Source organism: Agrilus planipennis, unplaced genomic scaffold, assembly GCF_000699045.2.
Source record: "Agrilus planipennis isolate EAB-ADULT unplaced genomic scaffold, Apla_2.0 scaffold20, whole genome shotgun sequence".
NCBI lineage: Eukaryota > Metazoa > Arthropoda > Insecta > Coleoptera > Buprestidae > Agrilus > Agrilus planipennis.
This window is the reverse complement of record NW_020439516.1, coordinates 385,131-411,666: the sequence shown is the minus strand read 5'-3', so window position 1 is coordinate 411,666 and position 26,536 is coordinate 385,131. Positions and strand designations below refer to the sequence as shown.

At 35.5% G+C, this 26,536-nt stretch overlaps 1 protein-coding gene across 3 annotated transcripts in view; it reads left to right on the top strand.

The window, feature by feature from the left end:
* The window catches only part of LOC108738449 (harmonin), a 65,827-nt gene that overhangs the window by 10,482 nt on the left and 28,809 nt on the right, over positions 1 to 26,536 (top strand). For 2 of the 3 annotated variants that reach the window (XM_018471867.1, XM_018471869.2), the window contains exons 2-3: positions 15,002 to 15,272; positions 25,503 to 25,611. In XM_018471867.1, coding sequence (XP_018327369.1) covers positions 15,006 to 15,272; positions 25,503 to 25,611 — 376 coding nt within the window. In that variant the 5' untranslated portion in view covers positions 15,002 to 15,005. Of the gene's footprint in view, positions 1 to 13,478; positions 13,697 to 15,001; positions 15,273 to 25,502; positions 25,612 to 26,536 lie in introns of those variants that run through there. The other variant, XM_018471868.1, reaches the window with a different exon arrangement.

Sequence of the window (26,536 nt, the reverse complement as noted above, 5' to 3'; positions counted from 1 at the left end):
TGTTGTACTATTTTCTTCTGATTGAAAGCGCAGTCTACAACGTGATTGCACAGCCTATACAATCCAAGAGAAGTCCGATCTCTCTTTGGTAAAATGTTATGGATGGGACTGAAATCGGCGCGATAACATCGGTGTCAATAGGCTCGTTGTTTCTCCTGTGAACGCATTTTAACGGATCTAGAGCGGTTACATAGTGGAAGTCAAGCCTTAGATTTCATTTTCAGTGTTTATTTTGAATACCTGCTAGACGTTGTGATGTCTAATGGTTAGTAAGTGGTGTTTGTTACTTTTCGTAAGTACTATTTGTTCCTCCTGATAGTACGAATGCGATTTTAATTATCTGCGTTTGCAGGTGATTAAAAACTAATTACGAAGGATGTTATGTAAAATTAGACGTTAGGTCAGTGTTAATATATTTGCGATTAGTTAGAATTTTTTTATCACTTACGTATGTAAATTGTCTAATTTTTAATTAGAGAATTGCATTTTAATAAATAAACAAATTATGTATGTTTAATGAGTACTGTAAAATTTTCTTCTGGAATACTTCAATGTCATTGACATTTATTGTAGAAATCATGAGTCTTACCTGCATCCGTCGTTTGACGGACGGTGGAATGGTTTATAATTCCACTAAAATGACTTTTTAACGAGAGAGCAAACACACATTGTGTACATAAAATGTTGTACCTATCTTATCAAACTGTTTGTGTCTGTGGTACATGGTATACACATATGAATCGAAGTTAAGCGAATTAACACATGTCCCCATTATCAGTAACTTTCAGCCTTGTTCTCAATTTGTAAGAATTATTTAAGTGACGCAAAAATTTTGTGAAATCGGGCAGTTAGCTACTGGGTTAGCTACTGTGTCTTTTTGTTTTTGCAATATCGATGGAATCTGTGGCCCTCAAGTCTAACTACAGTTTAATTATTGTACCAATTTTGTAATTAGACCGTAGGATCCAGAATTGACTCACCAAAGTCCAGTAACCCTAATTAATATGTTAGCAAAATCAATATTACAGACTTAGAACCTCCTCTGACTAAAATGCTTTTGGTTATAATGTCTGACAACAATTATTTTTTACTGGAAAACAAGAACTGCTTTTATGATAAATAAATGTATTTTACAGACGCTTAATTGTTATGGACCATTAAAAATCGCAGACGGTTTTCGTATCGGTTCAGATAATGACGAATTGTACCTTGTGACTTAACTTAACGATTCAATTAATTTTCTTTATCAATTAAAAACAAAACAATTGTCAACTAATTGGTATGCACTATCGAAGCCGCTGTAGAAACATTTTTGTTCTTTGTGCGTGTGCGTAGACAGTCGGTTTGTAATCAGTTAAACTTACACCTGTTGCAAGAATTAAAACATTATGTACTACAACACCTGAGTGTCATATTTAAATTCCATTAGCGTCCGTGGTACTGTTAATTTCACATTTTCCCAGAAAGAAATTGTAGATTGCAGGTGGGGTGTATGATACTTAAATATAACATACTTTGACAAATAGAATAAACAGGCTATTAAATGGTATCTAGGTACATAGAAATAAAAATCTATTTAATCCAAAGAAACTCATTTTATGATTGACTTCTGGTGTCCCATTGTATCTAAATTATATTTAGATTTAGACAGAGACTAACAGAAGAGAAATTACTTCAGTATAGGGTCCGATCCAGATTAGGATTGCCTGAAGACTGAAGGCTGGATCAAGGGGTAAGGCACTGTATTTTGATCAGAAACTGATCAGAACTACGGACTAAGGTACTGCACGCTGAACAGTTTCTGATCAGGTAACCAGATCAAGGTATGGAATACAGTACTCTGATCAAGAACTGATCAGATAGCTGTATTACGCAAAATCTGATCTGGGCCTAATCATCATCCGGGTTCCCTGAACTAATTTCCAGGCGGTCAAGGAGGACCAAAAGAGTAAATAATTGTTTGGAGAATGATATGTTTCGGTCAGCATATAGCGTGATAAAAAAACTTTTGGGGTGTTTCATGGGTGGGTGGGCAGTTTCTCTGGACTACACCGGTGAAGTTAGGGCGGAAGGCCCTCTTCAATCTCCTTTTAGGAATCGTGGGAATTAGTGGGTGGTGGTTTGGGTGAGAAAGACGAGACAGACGAAATGAACACAGATGAGAGTGAATGATTGTCTGCGGAATTTTACTGTATTTGCCTAAGTGATCCTCTAAATCACAGAAATACTTTGACCAGCGTGCATGGACCCGGAATGGAATGAGTGTCTTCCCGAATGCTAAGCAATTCTCAGTTAATCAGTGTAATAAATAGTTTGTTGTTTCCATTTATTGTAAATATAATAGTTCAGTATCTACGACTACCTTAACAACCTTAGGATAAGTAATAATGGGCAGTGAAAACGAAGTGTTTGCTCCGCCCTAACTCTGTGCACCTTCAGGCTCCACTGTTGCATCTGTATCCTTTAATACGCCAGTGGTTCATAGGCGCTAACTGGGGAGACTATTATTATGGTAATCCAAGTTACTTTTGTTAACGACGTAGAAAATTGCCATTCAATAAAATCTAACAAGAATCTGTTTTGCTTTGTGGTTCTATTATTTTCTTTTTATTTCCAGCAGTAGTCATTAATATAATGCACTATTTTGTTTTATTTTTACGTACGTGTGGGACTAGTACTCGGTTTGGATCTGGTACGCAGCAGAGCCGGTACGTTTTTTATAGTCGGGGCCAATTCCGGATGATGGTGTCTAATGATTCACAAGAGTAAAAAAAAGAACACAACAGCAGTATTAATAATGTCATATGTATGTAGGCAACCCAACATATGTTGTGGGAAAGAAAACCAGGTTTCTAGACGACATATACTGGATCATTCTAGAACACTGCCAACCTCTATAAATAGTTGTCGCGAGATCGAGTGGTAAATACGAGTAAGGAGTTCGAGGCGATGCAAAACGAAGAAAAAAGAGCGACCAAGTGTTCATATAGTGGTAAATTGATAACTGATTAATAATAGAAATGTTAATTAGACAGCAAATAGTTAAATAAAAGTAGTAATAATGCGAGAAGGTGTTCAAATACGTGACAATAATAAATATAACGAAGTCATACATACATCGTTAATTATTACGAACTCAATATCAGTTGGACATCATTGTTTAAATTTTAATGAGATCGAGAGGTTGGGTTATCAGTTTCGGGATAACCGAAGAGGTAAAATAGGTATCCGTCAAAATCATGATCCGGTGTATCTCTAGTTCTGCTGTTTATATATTGAAATTCATTAATTATAATATTTACAATACACAGTTCCAGAAAATCCTGAATTATAGTGCTTTATTGACTGGAAAGCTTTTAATTCCTCCTTTGGCCCATAAAACATCAACGAAAGAAAGGATTACTATGTCAAAACATGCTCAAATGTAAACCAATCGTAAAACTTCTTAAGGATAAAATGGTGTTTTGCTGCATATACCCAATAAGACTGAAAAAAGCTCTACATACGTTATTAGGTACTCGGTTAAGCATCAAGAATGTTCTCATCCTTAGTTCTTCTTTTTCTTTCCGATGCTTACATGATATAAATGAAGAAGGCATGCTCTCTTTTTCATGTTCAACATGATTTTGCTCTCAATGGTTTTGTTCGTTTTATTTGATCTCGTCCGCTACATTAATGTGAATATTTTAAATCCGATTCACTTCTTATGTTGTAACTTATAAATAATATAATACTATCTTCAATAAATAACCGAGCTACATCACACATGCAGTTATATTATAATTAAACGCACTGTTGTAAAAGAAAATCGAGATGAGATAGATGACTATTAAACAATTTGAGATTTTAGATAGGTAAATCATCTGAATTATGCAGTGTGGTACCATTTGATGAGTGATAAAACGCTGAAAATGATTAAATGTTACGAAAGATAGTTGTGGATTAGACTGTATCCTCGTCTTTATTACCGATATATCAAGCTTATGACGTCGATATATACATATACAAATTTTTTTTTTGGAGCTATTAAGTAATACGTTGAAGCCCATTAATTGAAAGTATTTCCTGACCGATTTTGAATCTTTGAACGTTTTATCATTTATATGATAAACTGTCCAATGTCTACACTATCTGTACAAGGAAGCTAGCAATCAATACTTTGATGCCAATTCTTTGATGACATCTCCTGAGCGATTTTGACTTTTTTTTGGGACGCCAGCAAGTAATATATTGATGGCGATTCTTAAAGATACTTTTTGACCGATTTTGAATCTTTGAACATTTTGTCATAAACATAATTTATATGTGTGATTAGTTATGGACAAAGTGTACACCATGTATGCAGTCCAGTTTCTTTTGGAAGATGGTAACTAATGCATGGATGTCGATATTTTGATGGCATCTCTTCACCGATTCTGAATCTTTGAACATTTTATCATATATATGATAAACTGTGGATAAATGATGCCCAAAATGTACACCATCTGGGCAGGGAAGCTAGTAATCAATATATTGATACCGATTCTTTGATGACATCTCCTGACCAATTTAGAATCCTTTTGGACGCTAGCAAGTAATATATTGATGAGGATTCCTAAAGATACTTTCTGATCGATTTTGAATCTTTGAATACTTTGTTATAAACATAATTTATATGTGTGATTAATTATGGACAAGGTGTCCACCACGTATGCAGTACAGTTCCTTTTGGAAGATGGTAACTAATGCATGGATGTCGAGTTTTTGATGACATCTCCTGACTGATTCTGAATCTTTGAACATTTTATCATATATATGACAAATTGTGAATAAACGATGCCCAAAGTGTACACCATTTGGACAAGGATGATACGAATCATTACATCGATGCCAATTCTTTGATGACTTCTTCTGGCCTATTTTGAATCTTTGTCATAAACATGGTGATAAATTGTTGACAATAGATGGATTACAAAACGGTAAACCATATGTGCATTGTAACTTTTATTCTAGTTCAGATTGTTAAACAGACATATCTATATGCATATCTACATATGTATAAGGAGTACATTTTTTCTTGGGCGTACGAACAAAATAAATTATTTACCTTGAATGGAAATGTAAATTTTTTGGTACGCATAGCTGTGCACTGTATATGTATGCGTATATGTAGATAGGCACCTTCTTGAGGACATAGAAACGATTATAATGGTGCGCGTAAGGCAAATCGAGTTACCTTGTCTAGGTCGTTCGTAAGCTTGCCAGTTACGTTACGTGTGTGTGTACACGTGTAGAAGAGAATAAAACTTTCTACGTAGCAAACACAATTCTATGCCCATAAACAACAGATCAAGAGAGATATGCACTCGAGTGTTCAGATTAGGTATAACGGCATTAGGGCCATTGTTTGCCCGTTCCTTTTTTATTGCTATACCTCAGGAATTTTAAATAACACTGGCGGCTGTTGTTGCCTGTACACATACATATGTATGTATATGTGTTCAACTTGCGCATTGAGCGCTGCATACAATACAAAAAACGACTTATCTATTTTTTGTTATTGCAAATAGTATTAAGGCAGGTGAACGTAGGGTTAGACCTAATGTAAAAATTGCTAGTTAACTCATCATCATAAGGTCGTCAGTCCTAAGACTGGTTGGACACGTACTTCCACCCTTTCCTGTCCTGAGCTAAACTTCGCATTTCCCTAAAACTAGAACAGCCCACAGTTAACTGAGGACGGAAAAAGTGCTAGACATAAAATAGCGCAGGGTCAAGTCGCCTTCAACAAAACGAAATCAGTTCTGTGTTTGTGGATGGTTAATTTGTGAGAGCGTGGATAGGAGAGTAAAGGGAGCTATCGAAGTCAATAAGGGAAAGCCACAGATATAGAGCGGTGAGACTTCTTCTGAGACATGAGGGCAAAAGAACTCTTAGGTGTTCCATTCCACCAGCTAGGACTAATACTGATAGGCGTGTAGTCTCTTTGCAGTAAGACGAGGACTGAACCTCTTCTTAGCGTCCGTGGGAATGAGGAAGTGATGGTTGGAAAGAGAAAGACGAGGTGGACGAAATGAAGAGAGAAGAGAAGTAAAAGATTGGTTTTAGGATTTGCGTAAGCGATCCATGGAAACTACAGAAAAACTTGGACCAGGACAGAGAGATCCCGAATTGAACCCGTATTGAACCCATGTCCTCCCTAATGCTTAGAGTTTAGCTCCTCAGACATTAGGAATTGGTTTAAGACGTATAAAAAGCAGAAACATGAGTAAAGAAGGGCTAAGGAAGATCCAGATTACATTACTGTTCTATTAATGTTAGTTGTGGATATGGAATATTCTAGTTTTGAGGATATGAGAAGATTAGAGTGCTCAATCAGTCTCCGGCCTGATGATGATCACATGATGAGGAAGGTGTAATATTACCGAGAGTCTGCGTTTCATGTTTTCCACATAGTCCATACGAATCAATCCAAAAAGTATCAGGTGAGACGTGAAGGATGTGATCTATTATGAGTTGCTAAAACAGTCTAGTACAATTACTGGTGAAGTGAACGCTATCGATTACAATTAATTCCTTTGAACCAAACTTTAAGAAAAAAACGACCGGAATGGAAGAATAAATATGAGATAATATAATTTTGTTACATGACAACGTTAGACTACATGCCCATGAATCCATCAAGAACTATCTAAAAGAAGTAAATTTTACCTCTCTCATTGTACTCACTAGACATCAGGTCTTCAGATCATTATGACGTCAGTTTATTTTGGAGAGAGGTTCACTTCTCATGGAGAGACATAACCAGTTACTGTAGGCTTTCACGGCCGGCGTCTATCGATGCTGTGTTTTCTTCCGGGCTTTTTGGTCCGTGGAATCTTGCTTTCCCAAACGTTTCGCCGTACTTTTCTGACGGCATCTTCAGTGGTGACTGTGCAGGTGCTGAGTCGTAACTGATGACCAGTCACCACTGAAGATGCCGCCAGCAAAGAACGGCGAAACGTTTGGATAAGCTAGATTCCACGAACCACGGCCAAAAAGCTCTGAAGAAAACACAGCATTGAAATAACCAGTCATCTTAATAACTGCATCATCTCCAAAGAATCAAAATTTTCCCATTGTGGAATTGCCCGATGAGGTGGCTTCTAATGGAGCGTAGTTTGAAAATAATATTACTGAGTTTTTGATCAGAAAATCCGTAGTCAGACATGTACACCCATTACTTTCATTGTATACGCAAGAATGTCGTCTTACGATTAATAAAAGTAGTAAAATACACTGGATTTGCTTCGTTATTTTCATTGTGTCTTTGCTTTAAGTTACCGTTGAAGTTGAAGTTTTAGTAACATCAATACCCACATAAACTGTAACAAATTTACGTACCTTTGTACATATACACGTATAGGTATGTATGTAGCTAAAAACCGCATTTGCGATAACATTTCAGACGATAATTTTTATGAGTAGCAAGCAGGCAGGTAAACAATAAGCTGCCACATGGCAATTTGTTCGGTTAAAAGCCTCTTTTCACAATCGGTTGGATTTTGAATGTCGTCATCGCAAAAGCAATGTTCTGCAATATGATTTCATTTAACGGGATCACGACATGGACTGCTCAACTATACTCAGGCTCGTTTGTTCTGCTGAGAATTGTAATTCCAAAGAATTTGATATTTAAATTGTTAATGTTAAACGCAGGAACTCAAGGCTGTCAATTCGTTTTGTGCGAAGATTTATCGATAGAGCAAAATAAAAAAGTATCACCGTTATTTTTACAATTAGCAACGTAAGAATATGCATTCAGTAGGTACATAGTTTTTATTATGAAATTCCTAAAGTTGCAGCTGTTCTTTTTTTAATAAAATAATTGTAATTATATAATAGTATAATAGTAATTTATTCCATATGGAAATAAGAGTACAAAATAGATTCGGGTTGATGGGCTGTTATCGCAAATAACGATTAAGTCCAAACGTTTCGTTGGAAACTGCTGATGACATTTTCAGTTGATACTGCGTTGATAACGTGACCTACGAGTTTATTGAGTACTGAATGGCTTCTGAGACTTTCAGGTATATCATATCCTTCTTCCACATTGTCGATGCAGTATCAACTAAAGATATCAGTCACAGTTGCCGAGGAAACTCCTGGACTTAACAGTTCATTTTGACCATGATCCACCAACCCAAATCATATTATTAATTCTTTTATGGGGCCGCCCATAAGTTAGGGAAGGGTCATTTTCCAAAATTTTTGACGTTTCCTTATTTTTCTCCAGATATTTTTATGGATCTGCGCTTTCTTTATTCACAAGTTTTAGAAGAAATTTTCAAAGTGCAAAAATCGTTTCAATAACAAGAACTTATTTGGCATAAAAATTTAAATTATACTTATTATAAATTAAATAAACATCTCCTTTCTCCTAAGCGGGCTCTAAATTTCCAAGCTCTTATCTCTAGGTATGACAACGCTGGTCAAAAATCAAACGTGTTAGTAGACATCTCTCTCGCTCTTACTTACTGCTTGTGGAGAGAGAGATAGTTGACGAAGTAGATTTGATTAGTACGCCATCTACTGAATATATTCCAGAGTCATTTTAAAAAGCTTCGGATACTGAGCCATTAGCAGCATCCAACTACCCTAAATTTGCCATTTCGGAATATTGTGAAGGCAAAAAATTAGAAGAACTGACCGATTTTAGGTATCTAGGAAGTCAGATAAGTCAGGACGGAAGGAGTAGTGGGGATATAAAGCAGAGTATAGAAAGCGCAGGGTCGAGTCGTCTTCAATAATAAGAAGTCACTTCTATGCTCGCGAACGGTTGATTTAGAAATCCGAAACAGGTTGTTAAAGGTGTACGGGTGCGAAACATGAACAGTGAGCGCGGGGGACAAGAAAAGGTTAGAGGCGTTCGAAATGTGGTGTTACAAGCGAATTATGAGGATACCGTGGATAGAGAAGGTTAAAAATGAAGAGGTATTGGAAAGAATAGGAGAATGGAGGACTCTATGGAAGTCAATAAGAAATAGGCGAGATAAGTTAGTAGGACACCTTCTCAGGCTGGAAGGTCTAGGTAGAGGTAGACCCAGATTAGATTACTGTTCGCAAATAGTTAAGGATTTGAGTTGTTCCAGTTTTGAGGAAATGCGAAGATTAGCTTAGGATAGGAAAGAGTGGAGGTGCGTGTCCAATTAGTCTTAGAACTGACGACCTTATGATGATGAATGTCTTGACCAAAATTTACAATTAATATTTGTCGAATAGCTCAAGAGACTTCGTTCCTACCGGGTGTCCCACGACACCACACACAGCTTCTTTCTCTTAAAATATCTTGTTGGGCGTATCGGCACGTTGAATTTGGCACAAGCATGCCTCTGATATACTTTCTTTGCAGCCGGTTCGTAATTTACTAAGTAAACATAAACTTCTCGTGCGTACATACATTATACATACGTATGTATTTCGGCCATCGCAAACCAGTGTAAGCAATAGCCATAATATATCAGTGAGTGCGTGTGCCAAGTCCGTACACGTATGTATGTAAAATATGCACTTTCTCAATCAAGGCCTACTTAAAAACGGCCCCAGGCCGAACAGGCCCACACCTAAAGAACTTTTTACTTCTTGACAACACTCTCGGCACATATGCGAGCGCAAACCACAAAATTGCGACCAATGCAGCTGTTACGTATATCAACGGGAAAGAATTGTTTATAGTTAATGTGTACAATATTAAATGCACCAAGGCGACTTGAGTTAATCCATTTTCATATCAGAGTTCAATATACAATAAATAATGGAAGGAATCTAGGACAATAACTGATAAGCAATAACGAGTTGATAAGGAGCATCATTCTTCTATTTCGAAACAATACAATAGTTAGTACCTTACGCATAAATATTGAAAGGTGGTACAGCTTATTTTGTTAATAATATTTAAGTATAAGAGGGAATAATTCTATTATCTATATTTCAACAGTGTGGGAACAGTATACTTATCCTACTAAATGTATCTTAAATGATTCAGATTGAAGATGCCATTTCTTCTTTTCACGTTGGTTATCATCATCATAAGGTCGTCAGTTCTAAGACTGGTTGGACACACATCTCCACTCTTTCGTATCTTGTGCTAATCTTCGCATTTCCCTTAAGTAGAACAACCTATTTCTAATATTTCTGCCTCTAATATGTCTCTGACTAGACCTACATGCCTGAGAAGGTGTCCTACCAACCTATCTCGCCTACTTTTTATTGACTTCTGTAGAGTCCTCTGTTCTTATTCTTTCTAATGCCTCTCAATTTCTAACCTTCTCTGTGCACGGTATCCTTATCATTCGCCTCTAATACCACATTTCTAACGCTTCTAACCTTTTTCTAATAATAAGTAAAGCCTTCAGTACAAGAGTATTATCGTCCGCCATTTTGCGAACAGGTCATAGACATGGATACACAGTATGTTCGTCCTGGCTGGTCCACTACAAAGATGTCTGCATTTAAAACATCAGATACATTTGATAACTTCAGTTTGCATTGTTATTTCAATTGAAGGAGCTTGTAAATCCAATTGAGTTTGGGTCACTGAGATGACAAAGATTTGGCGCGTTCATTTCTATTGGTTGGACTCAAAATGGCGGATGATGCTCTGCTGATACTATTTCTTCATTTTTTTCTTTTACTTAGCAGGAAGGTCACAGACTGCTTTTAATTCTGGTCAGGTGTTTGTAGAGTGTCAAATGACTTTCTTTTATTTCTGTGAGTTCTTTTTTACTCTAGCGTTTTTGGCAAGGCTTTTCGTGTTATTTTAAAGTTCTATTGATTAACATTTATCTCAGAAAAATTCACAAATAGCAGACAAGTATCACTGCTAATTATTTAATTCAATTAGAATGTTATTGTAGCCTGTCTTGTTATAGTCTTGCAGAAAGCAGAATGAATTTAAAGTCCTTGAAGGAGAAAATTTGCATTTCAGTCTTAGGTCGTATGGAAATGACAACGATATTACACATTTTCACTTCCTGTCTCCAAAGCCTTATAAAGATGATGATAACAAAGTCTGGCGGCATATAAACTCGCATATACTTATGCATATACACTTACCAATAAGTACCTAGTTAAACTTGTTCGTTTACCTAACCGAATAAATTTCCTAGTTTCTGCTATCTAAGAATTTATACGTGTTTGAAAACAAACACAAACATATTCGTACGTATTCGTATGTGGGCGCTTCAACTCTTTAATAGTTAAGTGTCTCAACGGTTTTATCAGTAGTATAATTGGTAATATTGAGTTAACTTTCCAATAGCTACGAGATACTGTTTCACCTACGTTTACGGCTCGTCATTAAAACTCATTGAAAAGATTGGCCGACGTCAACCAATACTTCAAAAATTTTGGGTTGTTGAGAAATTGCGACCTATAGAATTATTAGCTCAAAAATGCATTCCTTTCTATTATAAAAAGATATACATATAACTGATCTGATGCTTTTTATGTTCCTAAAATTAGTGAAAATTCATTTCAAATATAATTATACGCATGTTGTCAATAGTTCTTAGAGAAGACTAAATTGTACCGCATTTACTTTTGGAAACCAATTCGTTGAGTAATTCTATCGCATAAGGATTTGAGGATCATCATCATTAAAATCATCAAAGGGTCATCAGTCCTAAGACTAGTTGGATACGCACCTCCACTCTTTTTTTTATCTCAAGCTAATCTGTGCATTTCCTTAAAACTATAACATCCCATCTCCTTAACTATATGTAAACAGTAATGTAATCTAAATCTACCTCTACGTCTTTTACCTTCTGTTTCTGCTTCTAATATGTCTCTAATTATCTCTTTATGCCTAAGAAGGTGTCCTACCAAGCTATCTCCTTCGTTAGCGTCCTCTGTTCTCCTATTCATTCTAATACCTTCTCATTTCTAACCTTCTCTATACACGGTATCCTCATCATTCACTTGTAACATCCCATTTTTAATGCTTCTAATCTTTTCTTTTCCGCCGCGCTCACTGTCCACGTTTAACAAAAGGTGACTTTACCCTACACTTTGTTTTATATATCTACTGCTCCTTCCGTCCTGATTTATCTGACTTCCTAGATACCGAAAATCAGCCACTTCTTCTAATTTTTCGTCTCCTACCTCTGACGAATAACCACTATATTCGCTCTTTCCTTACTTTTGCTTCCCTTGCATATTAAATTTTTGTTTTACTTTTATTTATTTTCATACCATAATATTTTGTCAATACCTCTTCTGTTTTGTACCGAAAATCAGCCACTTCTTTTAATTTTTCATCGCCTTTCTTTATATTCGCTCTTTCTCGACTTTTTTTCCCTTGCGTACTAAATATTTGTTTTACTTTCATTCAATTTTCATACCATAATGTTTTGTCAATACCACTTCCATTTTACTTAAAGATATCTCTAACTCCTCTTTGCTAGATGCCAATACTGCTACATCATCTACAAATCTAATCATACTAATCGTTTGCCTCCTCTACATCTATCCCTACAGTTGTACTGTCTTTAATGATGTTGATCGCGTCTTCGATGGATAAATAAAAAAGTAGCAGTGACTGTGTGCATCCTTGTCTGACTCGCTTCCTCATATTTACTTCTCTACGTTGCTGCCCCAGTTCTATAACTGTCTGTTGCTTTTTATACAAACTAAGTATCACTCTCTTATCACTGTAACTCATCCCTACATTTTTAAATATATTTAACATCTTGACTAAATTTAACATTGTCAAAAACCTTTTCTAAATCTACGCTATGCTATGAACGCTTTCTTTTCTTTCTCTATCGTTCTTCTTTTCCGCCACGCCCACTGTGGGTGCAAAAGGTGACTCTACCCTACGGTATCCTTTGTTTTATATCTCTATTGATCCTTTCGTCCTGATTTATCTGACTTCTTGGACACCGAAAATCAGCCACTTCTTGTAATTTTTTGTCTCCTAACTTTATATTCGCTCTTTCCTTACTTTTTACCATAATGTTTTGTTAACACCACTTCCATTCTTTTTAAGGCTATCTCCAACTCCTCTTTGCTGGATGCGAGCACAGCTATAAAGGAACGGGGCACTAAAATTTTAATTAGAGCTCTAAATTCTCATGTGAATCATGCTGCGATTTTGTAATGTGTGTGCTATAAGTTCTAGATAATAATTATCGAGAAGTTTCATTATGATATCATGTAGGTACCTAGGTAGGTACAAAAACTAAACATAAATAAAAATAAAGCGGCAATATAGTCCATCTTGTAAACTAAGGCGCCCACTTTAGTGGCCATTTTATTTTACGATTTAAAAACCAATTTAAAAATAACGATTAAGCCAAAACCAAATTAACTTTGTACGGTGATTATTGGGAAAATAAATTTTACTTTAACGTCAACATTCATTGTTACAGTTGTACAAAGGTTGTGTTCTGGCGTGTAGGTTTTTCGTTTACGTTATCAAAACCCCCAGTGCGTTTTTCTCTAATTTCTTACGGTGTCGCGTAAAATAAATCGAATCGTAGAAAGCAGTGTCCTTACTTATTAGTTACTGACTATTGCCAAACTTTCCGCAACTGCTTGTTAGTCGTTTTACTTATTTTACTAGCTGTTTAAGTTTTGGTCAGTGCACCGATTGACCGATTGCACTTGTTACTTACGACCTGACCGCAATTGTTTTTGCGAACGAACGAAGTTTGAATAGGACAATTGTCTACAAGTAGGTACTTACAGTAAGAGAAAATTTATTTAAAATTAAATCATCGATGTTATTATTAACGAACATTATAATTGATTACATAGGCCAACAAAAAAAATGTTTGCAAAAACTTTTTAAACTAATTTACCTAAATCTTATGTATTTTTTAGTGCTGAAATCGTATTCGATATGTTTTTTTTAATCACCCACAATTTTCTCACAAAATGACATTGTGTACTGTATAATTGTATATTTCAAAAAATGGGGAAAAATTTGATAATTAAAAATTAAAAAATTTAGTTCTTAATAAAGTTACAATTTTCTCTTACAAATAATGGATTAGTAAATATTAGATATATGTTTTTATGTATTTTCTCTCTCTTCTCTCTGTAAAGTTTCTTGCATAGCTTTTTCTCCGATGCGAAGCATTTTGTTGCTCTCTGTGAAGTGTCCAACAGTAATCATCCATCATGTTTACATTCCACCTTCCTTGGCATCGTTTCTCCATTTCTTTGATGTCCTGATGAAACTGTTCCCCTTGCTCTTCACTGACATCACCTAAGTTTGTAGGAAAAAAGTCAAGATGGTTGTGCAAAAAGTGGACTTTAAGGCTCATCAGACAACCATTATTTTTAAAATAGTTTATCACGTTAGATATGATAAGTTCATAGTTAGGATCTTTTACGTTGTCCAAAAACTTCGTCACAACTTCTCTAAATGATATCCAAGCCTCTTTTTCCTTTGTACTCATCGTTGCTTCGAAGTTGGTATCGAGCATCAATTTACGAATATCAGGCCCAACGAAAATCCCTTCTTTCAGTTTAGCTTCTGATAAATGAAGAAATTTTCTACATAAATATTTAAAACAATCACCATCTTTAGGCAAAGCTTTTACAAATTGTTTCATTAAACCCAACTTAATGTGTAGTGGTGGTAAAAGAATCTTTTTGGGGTCAACCAAAGTTGTATGCAAAATATTCTTCTGGCCGGGTGTCAAATTTTTTCTTAAAGGCTAAGGAAACAAAAAAATGCGCAACTTATCAGAACTACCAACCTGATTACATTTTATATTATTGTCAACACTATAACACTAGAAAATATTGCCAACATAAAAATATTTTAACGGTTAAAAATATTTGTTATACATTTTGGTTAATAAAATTTACTTTTATTTAATATTGAAATGTGAGAAAATGGAGGGTGATACGACTTTTTCGTTATTTTTTTCGGAATCAGCACACCAAATTACATAGAAATTAGTTAAAATTATTAAAAAAGTTTTTTCGTCGTTGGCCTGTGTTATTGAAGTGTTGTTAATTGTTTCAGTGCCATGTTGACCATGGTGGATTATACATCTCAATATGCATCGTCTACCATAAGTTCGGACACCCTTTCGGGCAGCGTGACCAGCGTGCAACCGAGGATTAGAACTGTACGTTTGGTACGTCCGAACGTAGTTAATTTACCTCCTCCCGGATTAACAGCGAAACATGGACCTACTCTGGGATTTAGCATTCGCGGTGGCAGAGAGTTTGGCACTGGATTTTTTGTGTCCAATGTCGAACTGGGATCGGAAGCCCAAAGAAATGGATTAAAGGTAACTTGAAATAGTATTTCCAGAATTGTGCTTAAAATGAACATAAATCAATTGATGCATTAAAGATAATAAACACGTGTGTTTATTGGTTAATGTAATATATTTTACGATTAAAAAATTTATAACTTTGCAAAGGATTAGAAGATATAAGAGCTTACTAAATGAATAATTTTTACAAATGTAACAACTCTTAAATCCTTTTCTAGTGTTTGGCATTGCTGTACTTAAAATTATTAGGAACGTTTATGGTTCATTCAATGGCAGGAACATTGTAATTAATGTTTTAATTACGGTTTATGACCAACATAAAAATTCCAATTGAATATCTTACCATAAAACAAAGAATAATGAAGTACTTTTTAAATTATTATTATTATTATTTTATGTTTGAATTACTCATAACCACAATTATTTTCGTCTGTGGGCTTGATAATTATCGTTTTCAATATTTCAATTATTTAGTGAGTTTGAATTATGGACTCTATCGTCATAATTTTGTTCTCAAATACAGCAGAGGAAAATCAGTAAAGCTTTTATAATTTACTTTTCAATCAGCAAAAGGTAAAGTAAGCTTTTTGTGATTTTCTTGGATCATTTGGTCAAATTTTGAGGTGGCAACATTCCATCTACTGCTCTTCTGTCTTCATTTCATTCGCTTCAACCGTTTCTTCCCAATCAACACCAACCCATTCCCACAATTTGACTGCAGATCAGAGGTGCCTACTGCTTGCCAATCACAATCAGTAGCTAGTAGAAATGGAAAAGCAGTTGTTAAAACTACTAATGAAAACAAACCAGTTTGAAATTGATATCCACATGTACCAGTCCCAGCAGACTTCTTACCAAAAATTAGTCAAGTTCCTTCATCATCACAAGGTCGTCAATCCTAAGACTTCTACGCACCTCCACTCTTTCCTATCCTGCGCTAATCTTCGCATTTCCATAAAAGGAGAATATCCCACATCCTTAGCTATTTGTAAACCGTAATTTAATCTAGGTCTATCTCTACTTCTCCTAACTCCTGTTTCTGCCTCTTAATATATCTCTGACTAGGCCTTCGTGCCTGAGAAGGTGTCCTACCAACCAATCTCGCCTATTTCTTATTGACTTCCATAGAGTCCTCTGTTTCCTATTCTTTCTAATACCTCTTCATTTCTAACCTTCTCTATCCACGGTATCCCCATCATTCGGCTGTAACACCACATTTTGAACATTTCTAACCTTTTCTATTCCGCCGCGCCCACCGTCCATGTTTCGCACCCATACAGTGCCGCGCTCCGTTAATAGATCAGTGGTATAGATTCTCGGCTGCCGTACAGGCAGTCTCGGTCTCAATTCCCGACAGATGCCACATCTTTTTTATTCTTCCTGATTTATGTGTATTTAATTTTTATTAGTTTCCCTTTCAAACACCCTGTATATAGTACGTCTGTTTTCTCTACGTCTGAATATGGAGTACCGTATTATTTACATTTCATTTAAAATTTGTTATTGAAAAGACGTGGTAAATAAAAGGAATACTCTGTCATTGTAACCGTTAGTTTAAATCCGTTAATCATTCAGGAAATTTTAGTTTGAATCCAATGACGGATGGTCTGACCTGTTCATAATTTTCTATATTGTTTTGACATCGCCGTACGTGAATTAAGTGAAATAGTTCTGTTAAAACCGTTACAAAATGTGTTTGTAACGATCATCAAGCAGAAGAAATCGTCTGCAGAGGTGCCATTATTATTACCATTATTATGGTTAGTTCGTTAGTTGCGATATCTCTGTCTTTTTTGTGTAACGGCACAAGGTGTTTGTGTATGTATTTTTTGTTTTCTTGAACAATCGTGAAATAAGCGAGAAGCTGAAACTGATTTTCTTTTTTTTTATTATTGTAGAAACAACAAAATGTTGTGACAAAACTGAAATATTTACTGACTTGCGTCTAATACAAATTTATCGAGTTTGCACAGTTTTCATGCGTAGAATAAGTAATTATTTTTTGTTATTGCTATTGCGAAATGCCTTTTTGTTGTTCTTTAAAATTTTGCAACGACTTTAATGCCGGATTTACCCATTTTTAAATTACGTACAAAGATTTTTTTATTGCTCTAGTAAAATGAGGTCTAATTTCAAGAAATTCAATTATAGTAGTGTTGCAATTCTATTGGTAGGTACGTGACCATAAAATGAGTGTTGTTAAAATACAATAAATAACAAGTAAACTGTTTTATGAATGAATTGAATCATTTACTAATGTAACGTAAAGTATAATAAAGATAGCGAAATGTCAAAATACACTTTGCAAAATTAAAAATCTGTAAAAAATATTCCTACGTCTAACAACTTTATTAACTATTGAACTTCATTTTACAGTCTACTAATCGTACAATTATGTATGAGTTCTGACGATTGTAAATTAAAATAATCAGGAAGGCAACACGTTTTTGTTGCTATAAGTTGAAGTACGTGAGTGCTTCATTTGCCCTTGTTATTGGTATTATTTCTTCGACTTCCACCTGCAGCAAAGAATCAAGAAGACTATGCGTGTTTTTATTGCTGTAAAATAAAGTAGTTGTATGTTTCATCTGTTATTAGTATCTATGTTTCATCGATTTCCACTTCCAGCAAACAATGCGTCTATCTCGTTCTTCACTTATTTATTAAAGTAGTATAATCAAAGTGACCGAGCGTGGCTTTATTGCTGCAAGATGAACGAGCAAATGCTTCATCTGCTCTTAGTATTGCTTCATCGATTTCAACTTGCAGCGGAGAATGCGTATCCTCGCCGATAATTGTTGAAGTATCTAATGTAGTTGAGGAGACTATTGCAAATTGAGATAGATGAGTGCTTCATCTGCTCTTATTGTTGGTATTGTTTCATCGACTTCTACATACAGCAAAGGATCAACGAGACTAACGAGACTGTGCGTGTTTTTATAGCCGAAAAATGAAGTAATCGTATGTTTCATCTGTTATTAGTATCTGTGTTTCATCGATTTCAACTTGCAGCAAACGAATCATATCTTTCGTACGTAAATTATTCATTAAAGTAAATAATGAAGTTGACCAAGCGTGGTATCATTGCTGATGCAAGATGAAGCATGTGAATGTTTTATCTGCTTTTAGTAGGTATTGTTGACAGATTTCTGCTTGTAGCAAAAAAGGAGCATCCTTATTTCTCGTCGGTGTAGTCAATAGAACTCCGTTGCTGCTTTAAGATAGCAGAGGATGTTTCATCCGCTATTACTATTGTTTTATCGATTTCAGTTCCCATCGAAGAAAGTGCATTCTTCTGTCAAAATAATAAAAAAATGTTATGCGTGTTTTTGTTACTGTAAGATGAAGCGAACGAATGCTTCATCTGCTCTTGGTATTGCTTCATCGATTTCAACTTGCAGTGAAGAATGCGCACCTCGTCGACAACTGTTGAAGTACTTACTGTAGTCAAGGAGACTAGGCGTGGTTTCGTTGCTGCAAATTGAGGTAGATGAGTGCTTCATCTGCTCTTGTTGTTGGTATTGTTTCAACGAATTCTACTTACAGGAAAGAATAAACGAGACTAACGAGACTGTGCGTGTTTTTATAGCCGAAAAATGAAGTAATCGTATGTTTCATCTGTTATTAGTAACTATGTTTCATCAATTTCCACTTGCAGCAAACGAATCATATCCCGCGTTCGTTAACTATTCATTAAAGTAAATAATGAAGGTGATCAAGCGTGGTATCATTGCTGATGCAAGATGAAGCATGTGAATGTTTCATCTGCTTTTAGTAGGTATTGGTGACAGATTTCTGCTTGTAGCAAAAGAGGAGTATCCTTATTTTTCGTCGGTATAGTCAATAGAACTCCGTTGCCACATTAAGTTAGCAGAGGATGTTTCATCCGCTATTACTATTGTTTTACCGATTTCAGTTCCCATCGAAGAAAGTGCATTCTTCTGTCAGTTGTCAAAGTAATAAAAAAATGTCATGCGTGTTTTTGTTACTGCAAGATGGAGCGAGCAAATGCTTCATCTGCTCTTAGTTCTGCTTCATCGATTTCAACATGCAGTGAAGAATGCGCATCTTCGACCGTTAAAGTACCTAATGTAGTCAAGGAGACTGTGCGTGGTTTCGTTGTTGCAAGTTGAAGTACGTGAATGTTTCATCTGCTGTTATCGTTTGTGTTGCTTTATCGACTTTTACTTGCAGTAAAGAATGCACATCCTCGTTTGTCAATTGTTGAAATAACTAAGGATACTGCAAGATGAAGTAGGCGTATGTTTCATCTGTAATTGGTATATTTCATCAATTTCCACTTGCAGCGAAGAATTCGCATCCTCGTTCGCCAGTTGTCGAAGTAGTAATGGAGACTATGCTTGTTTTTGTTGCTGCAAAATAGAGTATGTTTTATCTGTTAGTAGTAGTACAATTCTTGCAACAAAGAAGGCTTTTTCTAATTAGTCAACACTTTGAATTTTTAATTGTTAGTTACTTGGTTGGTACGCGGCAGATTTATAGACTTAAAAAAATCCACATAGTGGACGTAAGACATACATGCAGATTGATGACGAATAAACGTCAAAAGCAAAATAGTCTAAAGGACCTTCCAGGCACAAACAACTTTATTTATTCCAAGAATTTGACTGACTTGCATCACAGCTAAGAGGAAAATGTTTCATTTGGTTTCTGTGAATAAGATAATAGTTGTTTTCAAGAAATCTGTATAATAATTATTTGACTTAATTGTTTAACCTGTAAACGTTGCTACACCTTATGTTCTCATATACATATTGTAATACCTTTCTATTTTTAGCTTTCTTCAATATATGTGTTATACAGTTTTGTTTAAGAAATTATTTACCATTTCTGTATTATTTAACTTGAGCTGTTGAGGAAATGTGTCATGGAAAAGCAAATTTTTGCTTATATAATCGTTTGTAATGTTAACTAGTCCCATTTATTCAGGAACTTGTAGCATTATGTCATCAGTCAGCATTCCTTGTTTTGGTATATTTTGGCTCGAGTCTTTCGCTTTTTGAATATTATTGTTTTTGTAAAATAAAGTGCTAAAATGAACAGTATTTTATTTTCCCAACCAAATCTTTCGGAGATAAAGTTAAAGCAAGTCTTTTATAGAAATCCTTGAAAAGGAAGAAAGTTTCTTCTTTTGTATGTCAGAATACCGTATCTGCTGAGAAGATAAACTTTTGAGGTTCTCATTTTTGACGGAAAATTCTCTTAAAGTAATAACCCCAAACAAGTTTATGAATAGACGCATATAGGTACAATGTACGGTTCTCGGGACTAGTTCGTTAAAAGTAAAACGACTAACGCTATTTTATAGGCACTAACGTTTGCGTATATAGAGATATAAAACTATTCATCTGACACATCATTTATACAGGGTGTGCCTTCCAGTTTTGTCATTACACGTTTTCCAGAAAAATATCATACATAGAAGCAATAGGTTCAGATGCACATGACGATTCAGTGTAGCTTAAACATAACCTTCAAAAGAAATGTAGTTCCTTTTTTGTTTTTAATGTTGTGACCTCTTGAAGGTTAGCAAGAATATGAGGTAAACAGCTCTATGTGGATCATGTTTTCACAGACAGTTATACAAAATCAGTTATGACTTACGTTGGACCTGCTTGACTATACTTAATGATGGAAAGTACTGAGTCCTTCTAATAGGACGGAAATGGTTCGATTGAGTACTTTACTATTAGACTTTGGTTCTTTAAATAGGACCAAGAGTTCTATAAAAGTTTTTGTTACATTTCAAACTATATCGTTTCTTCGTCAGTCAAAAGATAGTATTGTACAGCAACGTGACGCTCTAGCAAATGATGCGCGGCTAACGCATACTTTACGAAGTGGAAGAAGTAGAAACTCCACTCATTTCCGCGCATGTGCACTGCGTCGCGTGTCCCCTCTTCTTAAAAACAAAAGAACACCGATAGTTGCGGCCATTTATGCTGTTGAAGGTCATAGTTGTTATCTACTTGCATGGAAACTTTAATTACTTGATATTAAATAGGAATATTGTGATCATTTTTATTCGAGATAGAAATCAAACGTTTAGGGAATAAAACTAAAAAAGCTTGATCAAAATCTATTCAGAAGTTTTTACTTGATACGCGCTCATTAACGGTCCTTGATTTATATAGATAATGAGATAAGTATTTGATGTAAGGATTCTTAAATGGGTCATTAATAAATCTACCGAGTATAATCATGAAGCTGTGACCTCATAGAAAGGTTAAATTTTAAAAAAGGATCAAACTTAAAACTAATTTCAGCGTGTCCTTAAATTTACAAAAGTATACACTAAAATTATTTTTTTGTTATAAAAACGTGTCTTAAAATTCTTACACGTAATTTAATACAAAATGTTCACTGTATGCCAGTTAGTGGTCCACAGTTTGCATTAGTTATGCAAACATCTAACTTGTTTTTACTGTTAGGTTTCAAACAGACATTATCAAAAAAGGAGGTATATTATTCGCGTTAAACATTATCGCAAAAAAAGTCTGCCCATTTTACTGGTCGTGTGTTAAAAAGTTCTGCTCAGCAAGAGAATTGAGAATATTTTTGAATAACTCATATTGTTCCGACAAAATTAAATCTCTAAGGGGGGAGATTGATGCCTTATTTTTTGCAAGTTTGGTTGGCAAACGTTTGACAACAATTTTGCCAGTGAATAAGGTATTTTATGAGAATTGAACGTGTTTATTACCCCCAAAGGGTAAGAATGACTACATTTGAGTGGAGAGGTGAATAGAGATGGCCACATCTTACGATTCATCCAAAAAATACATTTGCAGATATGTTAATTGTTGTAAAAATCGCTTTATTCGCTATATTTAACACTCAGTGAGCTATAATCTAGTCCCTAATTGTAAGCTCGAAGCATGACTGGGTGGTCAAATGTTTGAGAGCATAGGGGAAGTCATTGGTGCTCTAAATGGGTATTTCCTGAAGTTCGACGAATCCCACTATAGAGGGGAATCACCCAATTAGAGTACCGTTTTGAAAAATGTATTAGCCTTTGTGAAAATTAAATAAAAAGATTGATGTTTTCTGCATCAGATTTGGCAGTTATCACCACACTCTCGGAAGTGGCAGTTTTTTCTCTGCAAGGTGCCCGTGGGAATGCTAGATATGAACAGTATAAAGAACGTTTTTGAAAATACCACAAATGGCGCGGTAAACGCCATCTGTAGTACGATGTTACATTCTAGGATTACGTATGCTCCAACAAGGTTGAGGTTAGCTACGCCGGGATTCATTTCAGCAAGTAGATATCCATATATTTAAATGGACCTTGTTGAAGCATACGTAATCCTAAAATGTAGCATCGTACTACAGATGGCGTTTACCGCGCCATTTGTGGTATTTTCTAAAACGCACTGTTAAGCCAGCATGCAAAAGTTGGTCTGTGTTCTGTCGGGGCTGTCTGCGGCGCGCTGATGAGATCCAAAAAGATCGAAATCGCGATCCGCGTCTGGCAGTTTCCACAGAATACAGACCACTTCGAATTATTTTATTAGTATAAAGAACGTTTTTAAAAATAAGAATAAGTTTATGAGACCATTTGGAGATGATTTTACTGTGTTTTAGTTCTAAAACAAATTGTAATCTTTAATAAAAATAATGAATATGGGTAAGGTTGTAAAAAATTTTAGAAGATGATTCCAGATGTCCAATACAAGTTCCTATTATATTTCGATTGATAATACCAACATATAAATATGCAAAATTTAATTCTAAACGCAGTCGACTTGATAAATACCTGAAGGCCAACCGTGGCTCTCGAAAAAAACATAAAAAGTTCAAAGACCTTCAGGTTTTCTAATGGACAAAATATACATGGACATATATGCATATATATATATATGTAGTATGTATAGATATTAATAGTGTTTATATAATATTGCGTATATATTAAAATGTAAATTGAGTTCGTGAAACATAAGAAATCATTCTGAGAATTTGAAGTATTTTGCATAAAAAATGAGCCCTAATTAAGCCAGTATATCATTCGATGTGGTCGTTTCCAATTAGTTATACATGTTCAGCGGTGTGTGCACGATTTTTGTCATCATCTTAACGATCAGTTAAAGAACAGTTATTTATTTACATGGGAGCCGTGTTGCTAAAATAGTGTAGGAATTGTGAATATTGAAACACGAACGTTTGTGCCAACGTCCAATGCGATTCAGGAAATAATTCCGACTGTAGTGTGACCAGTGCTTATTATTACGGTTTGCTTAATAACTGAACTCAATTACAAAATACGGCGGGAACAAATTAAGTAAATCGTTTTGCAAAACAATAGTAAGTTGGAGGCAGGTAGTAGGAAAACTGTGGATTCTTCAAAGCCAAACAATCCTACTGTTGCACAAAAGACAGTAAATTGCCAAGGCCGCTTTAATTTCACGGTTTTTATTTACAAAGGTTGCACCAATCTTACACTATGCGTTTTTAAACTTTCATAAAGGGCGTTTATGTAGTTTTTGATATTGGGAAGGAGTCTAAAATGCATAGCGCAAACAAAGGGAAGGTGAATTTTTTAAAATAATTTTGGTATTGACATAATATGTGATTGGATCGTCGCAACCACTTCTAATTGTTTTTAAGCACATTCCGGTAAATATTTTTACGGTTTTCGGGGAAATCCAATTCTGATGAAAGATGTAACACTTACTTGCTATATATTTTGAAGGTGCTGATGTTTGAATGTAATCAATTTGCTTTGCTTTAAGCCCAGATTGCATCAATATGCACTAGAACCAACTAGAACTAATTGATTTAGTTGATGAGAATGCGCAAGTCAAACGGTGCCTGTCAAGCTAAGTTTTATATTCAAAATAACGCGGAAATATTTTATTCAAGATTTTATTTTATCGAATTCTTTTGAAATATCGAGGGAAGTAGGTTAAGCATAATATGATTCATGTGATTTCTTTTACAGGTACTTATATTTTAGAATAAATTAATAACTGATAAAAAATTGCATATTTAGGAGAAAGAAAGCAGGGCGATCAAATTAGAAATGTGTAGATCATAACTAATAGGTAAACTAAATCATGGGTTCGTTCTGGTGGGTTTTCCATTGAAGACCACCCTCACCAACGTCCCAAGCCACATTAAATCCCGTTTAACACTAAACCAATGAAGTTTTAATTCTTGTTGGCGGATTTTCAACGAAAGGGTTGAGTTGAAACCGTTGAAAGGGGTCTGTAATGTTTATAGACACCAAAAGATGATAATTTATTGTAAATAAAGTATAAGCTTTGACTGTGTTTACTAAATTTTCATAGGGGACTCAAGAGGTTCCCCAGGGATAGGCTTTTGTGTTTGTTTTTCTATTTCCTCTGTAGAATTACCCGACAATGTCAGGTACCCTGTGACATTATCTGGTACCTGGACGTATCCTAAAGAAGGTACTGGATCTAAACCGGGCTCCCTGACCCATCCCTAATATAAACCAATAGAAACAATTTTTAAATAAAGAATGAGCTTTGACTGTTTTCTAGATTTTAATAGGGGCTCAAGGGGCTGCCCAGGGTTGGACTTTTGCGTTTGTTTTTCTATTTCCTCTGTAGAATTACCCGGCAACGCCAAGTATCCAGCGACATTATCTGGTACCTGAACGGATCCTAAAGAAGGTGCTGGATCTAAACCGGGCTCCCTGACCCATCCCTAATATAAACCAATAGAAACAATTTTTAAATAAAGAATGAGCTTTGACTATGTTTTCTAGATTTTGATAGGGGCTCAAGGGGTTGCCCAGGGTTGGACTTTTGCGTTTGTTTTTCTATTTCCTCTGTAGAATTACCCGGCAACGCCAGGTATCCAGCGACAGTATCTGGTACTTGGACGGATCCTAAAGAAGGTGCTGGATCCAAACCAGGCACCCCGGCCTATCTCTAATATAAACCAATGGAAGCAACTTTTAAATAAAGAATGAGCTTTGACTGTGTTTTCTACATTTTGATAGGGGACGCAAGGGATTCCTTGGGGCCAGACTTTTGTGTTTTATTATTTTAGTGAATAATTAAGGATAACTTTCAACACGTATCAGTACTGCTTTTTTATGTCTTTTGGTCATGTTATTGTTTAATTTGAATGGACTTATGTGGTCATGTGTCAAAGAATAAACGAAGGGAACAACTTTAAACATAACGTTATTTGCACTACACAGTTGCAAAGAAGTTGTCATTTTATGCCGTGTTCTTTTTTGTCTCGCAGGTGGGAGACCAGATCCTTCGCATCAATGGATTCGCCGTCGAAGATGCGGTCCACAAAGAAGTTCTTCAACTTATATCGAACCACACACACCTAACCTTGAAAGTCCGAAGTAAGTAAATGTTTTCTGAAACCTGTTGCGCATCTCCTTCTCTTGCTAGGTATATACCTACTTATAAGTATGTATAAAAAATCTGCCTCTTAAAGTATTCGGTTTATTCTCAATTAACGTCCCGCCGGACTTCTTTATTACAATGAAAAACAATGCACCTATAATTTCTAAGACTCTGGGATAACCGTACTACTAACTATCTCTAAGTACTTATGCCGCCAATTGAAAACTCTTTGAGCACGCTAACGTCTAATCGTAAGTAAAACTTACTTAGTACAAACAAACAAACAAAAACGTTGTAAGTACTGGTTAAGAAAAAATCAGCGTTCTCACGGGACTGGAGCAGCTCAGACAACGATTAGGGAAAGAAAATTTTATCGACACAAGCTGAAATAACCAAATAGGTACATCAATAATATTTAATGGGCACAGGAAGTTGGATAATAAAAGATGATCTATATTCACCATCATAAGGTAGTCAGTCCTAAGACTGGTTGAACACGCACCTCCACTCTTTCCTATTCTGAGCTAATCTTCGCATTTCCCTAAAACTAAACTGTAAAGTCGGTTTACTGACGATAGTTGAACGTATAATAAGAAAATACTGATGGAATGGTTTCATTTTTCAAACGAAAATTTTAATTATATTTGTTTGATAGATATTTTGTATGGGTATAGAGAAGGAGGTAAATGGAAATGTATTATTGTATAGCAGCTGTCACGCGGACGCATCGCTCACTCAAGTAGGAGAGAGACAGATGTCGAACGCGGAGGCCGATTGTGCCTCTTTGTCGGTCGTTCCGCGCTCTCGCTTGCACTTCAAGCCTTAAATGGAACGCCTCAGAGCGAGGTAACGCCGCATGAGTCATGTCTTTTCGTGCGTGCAGCCGGCTCCATCGAATTATAAGACGTTGTCACGTCAAAA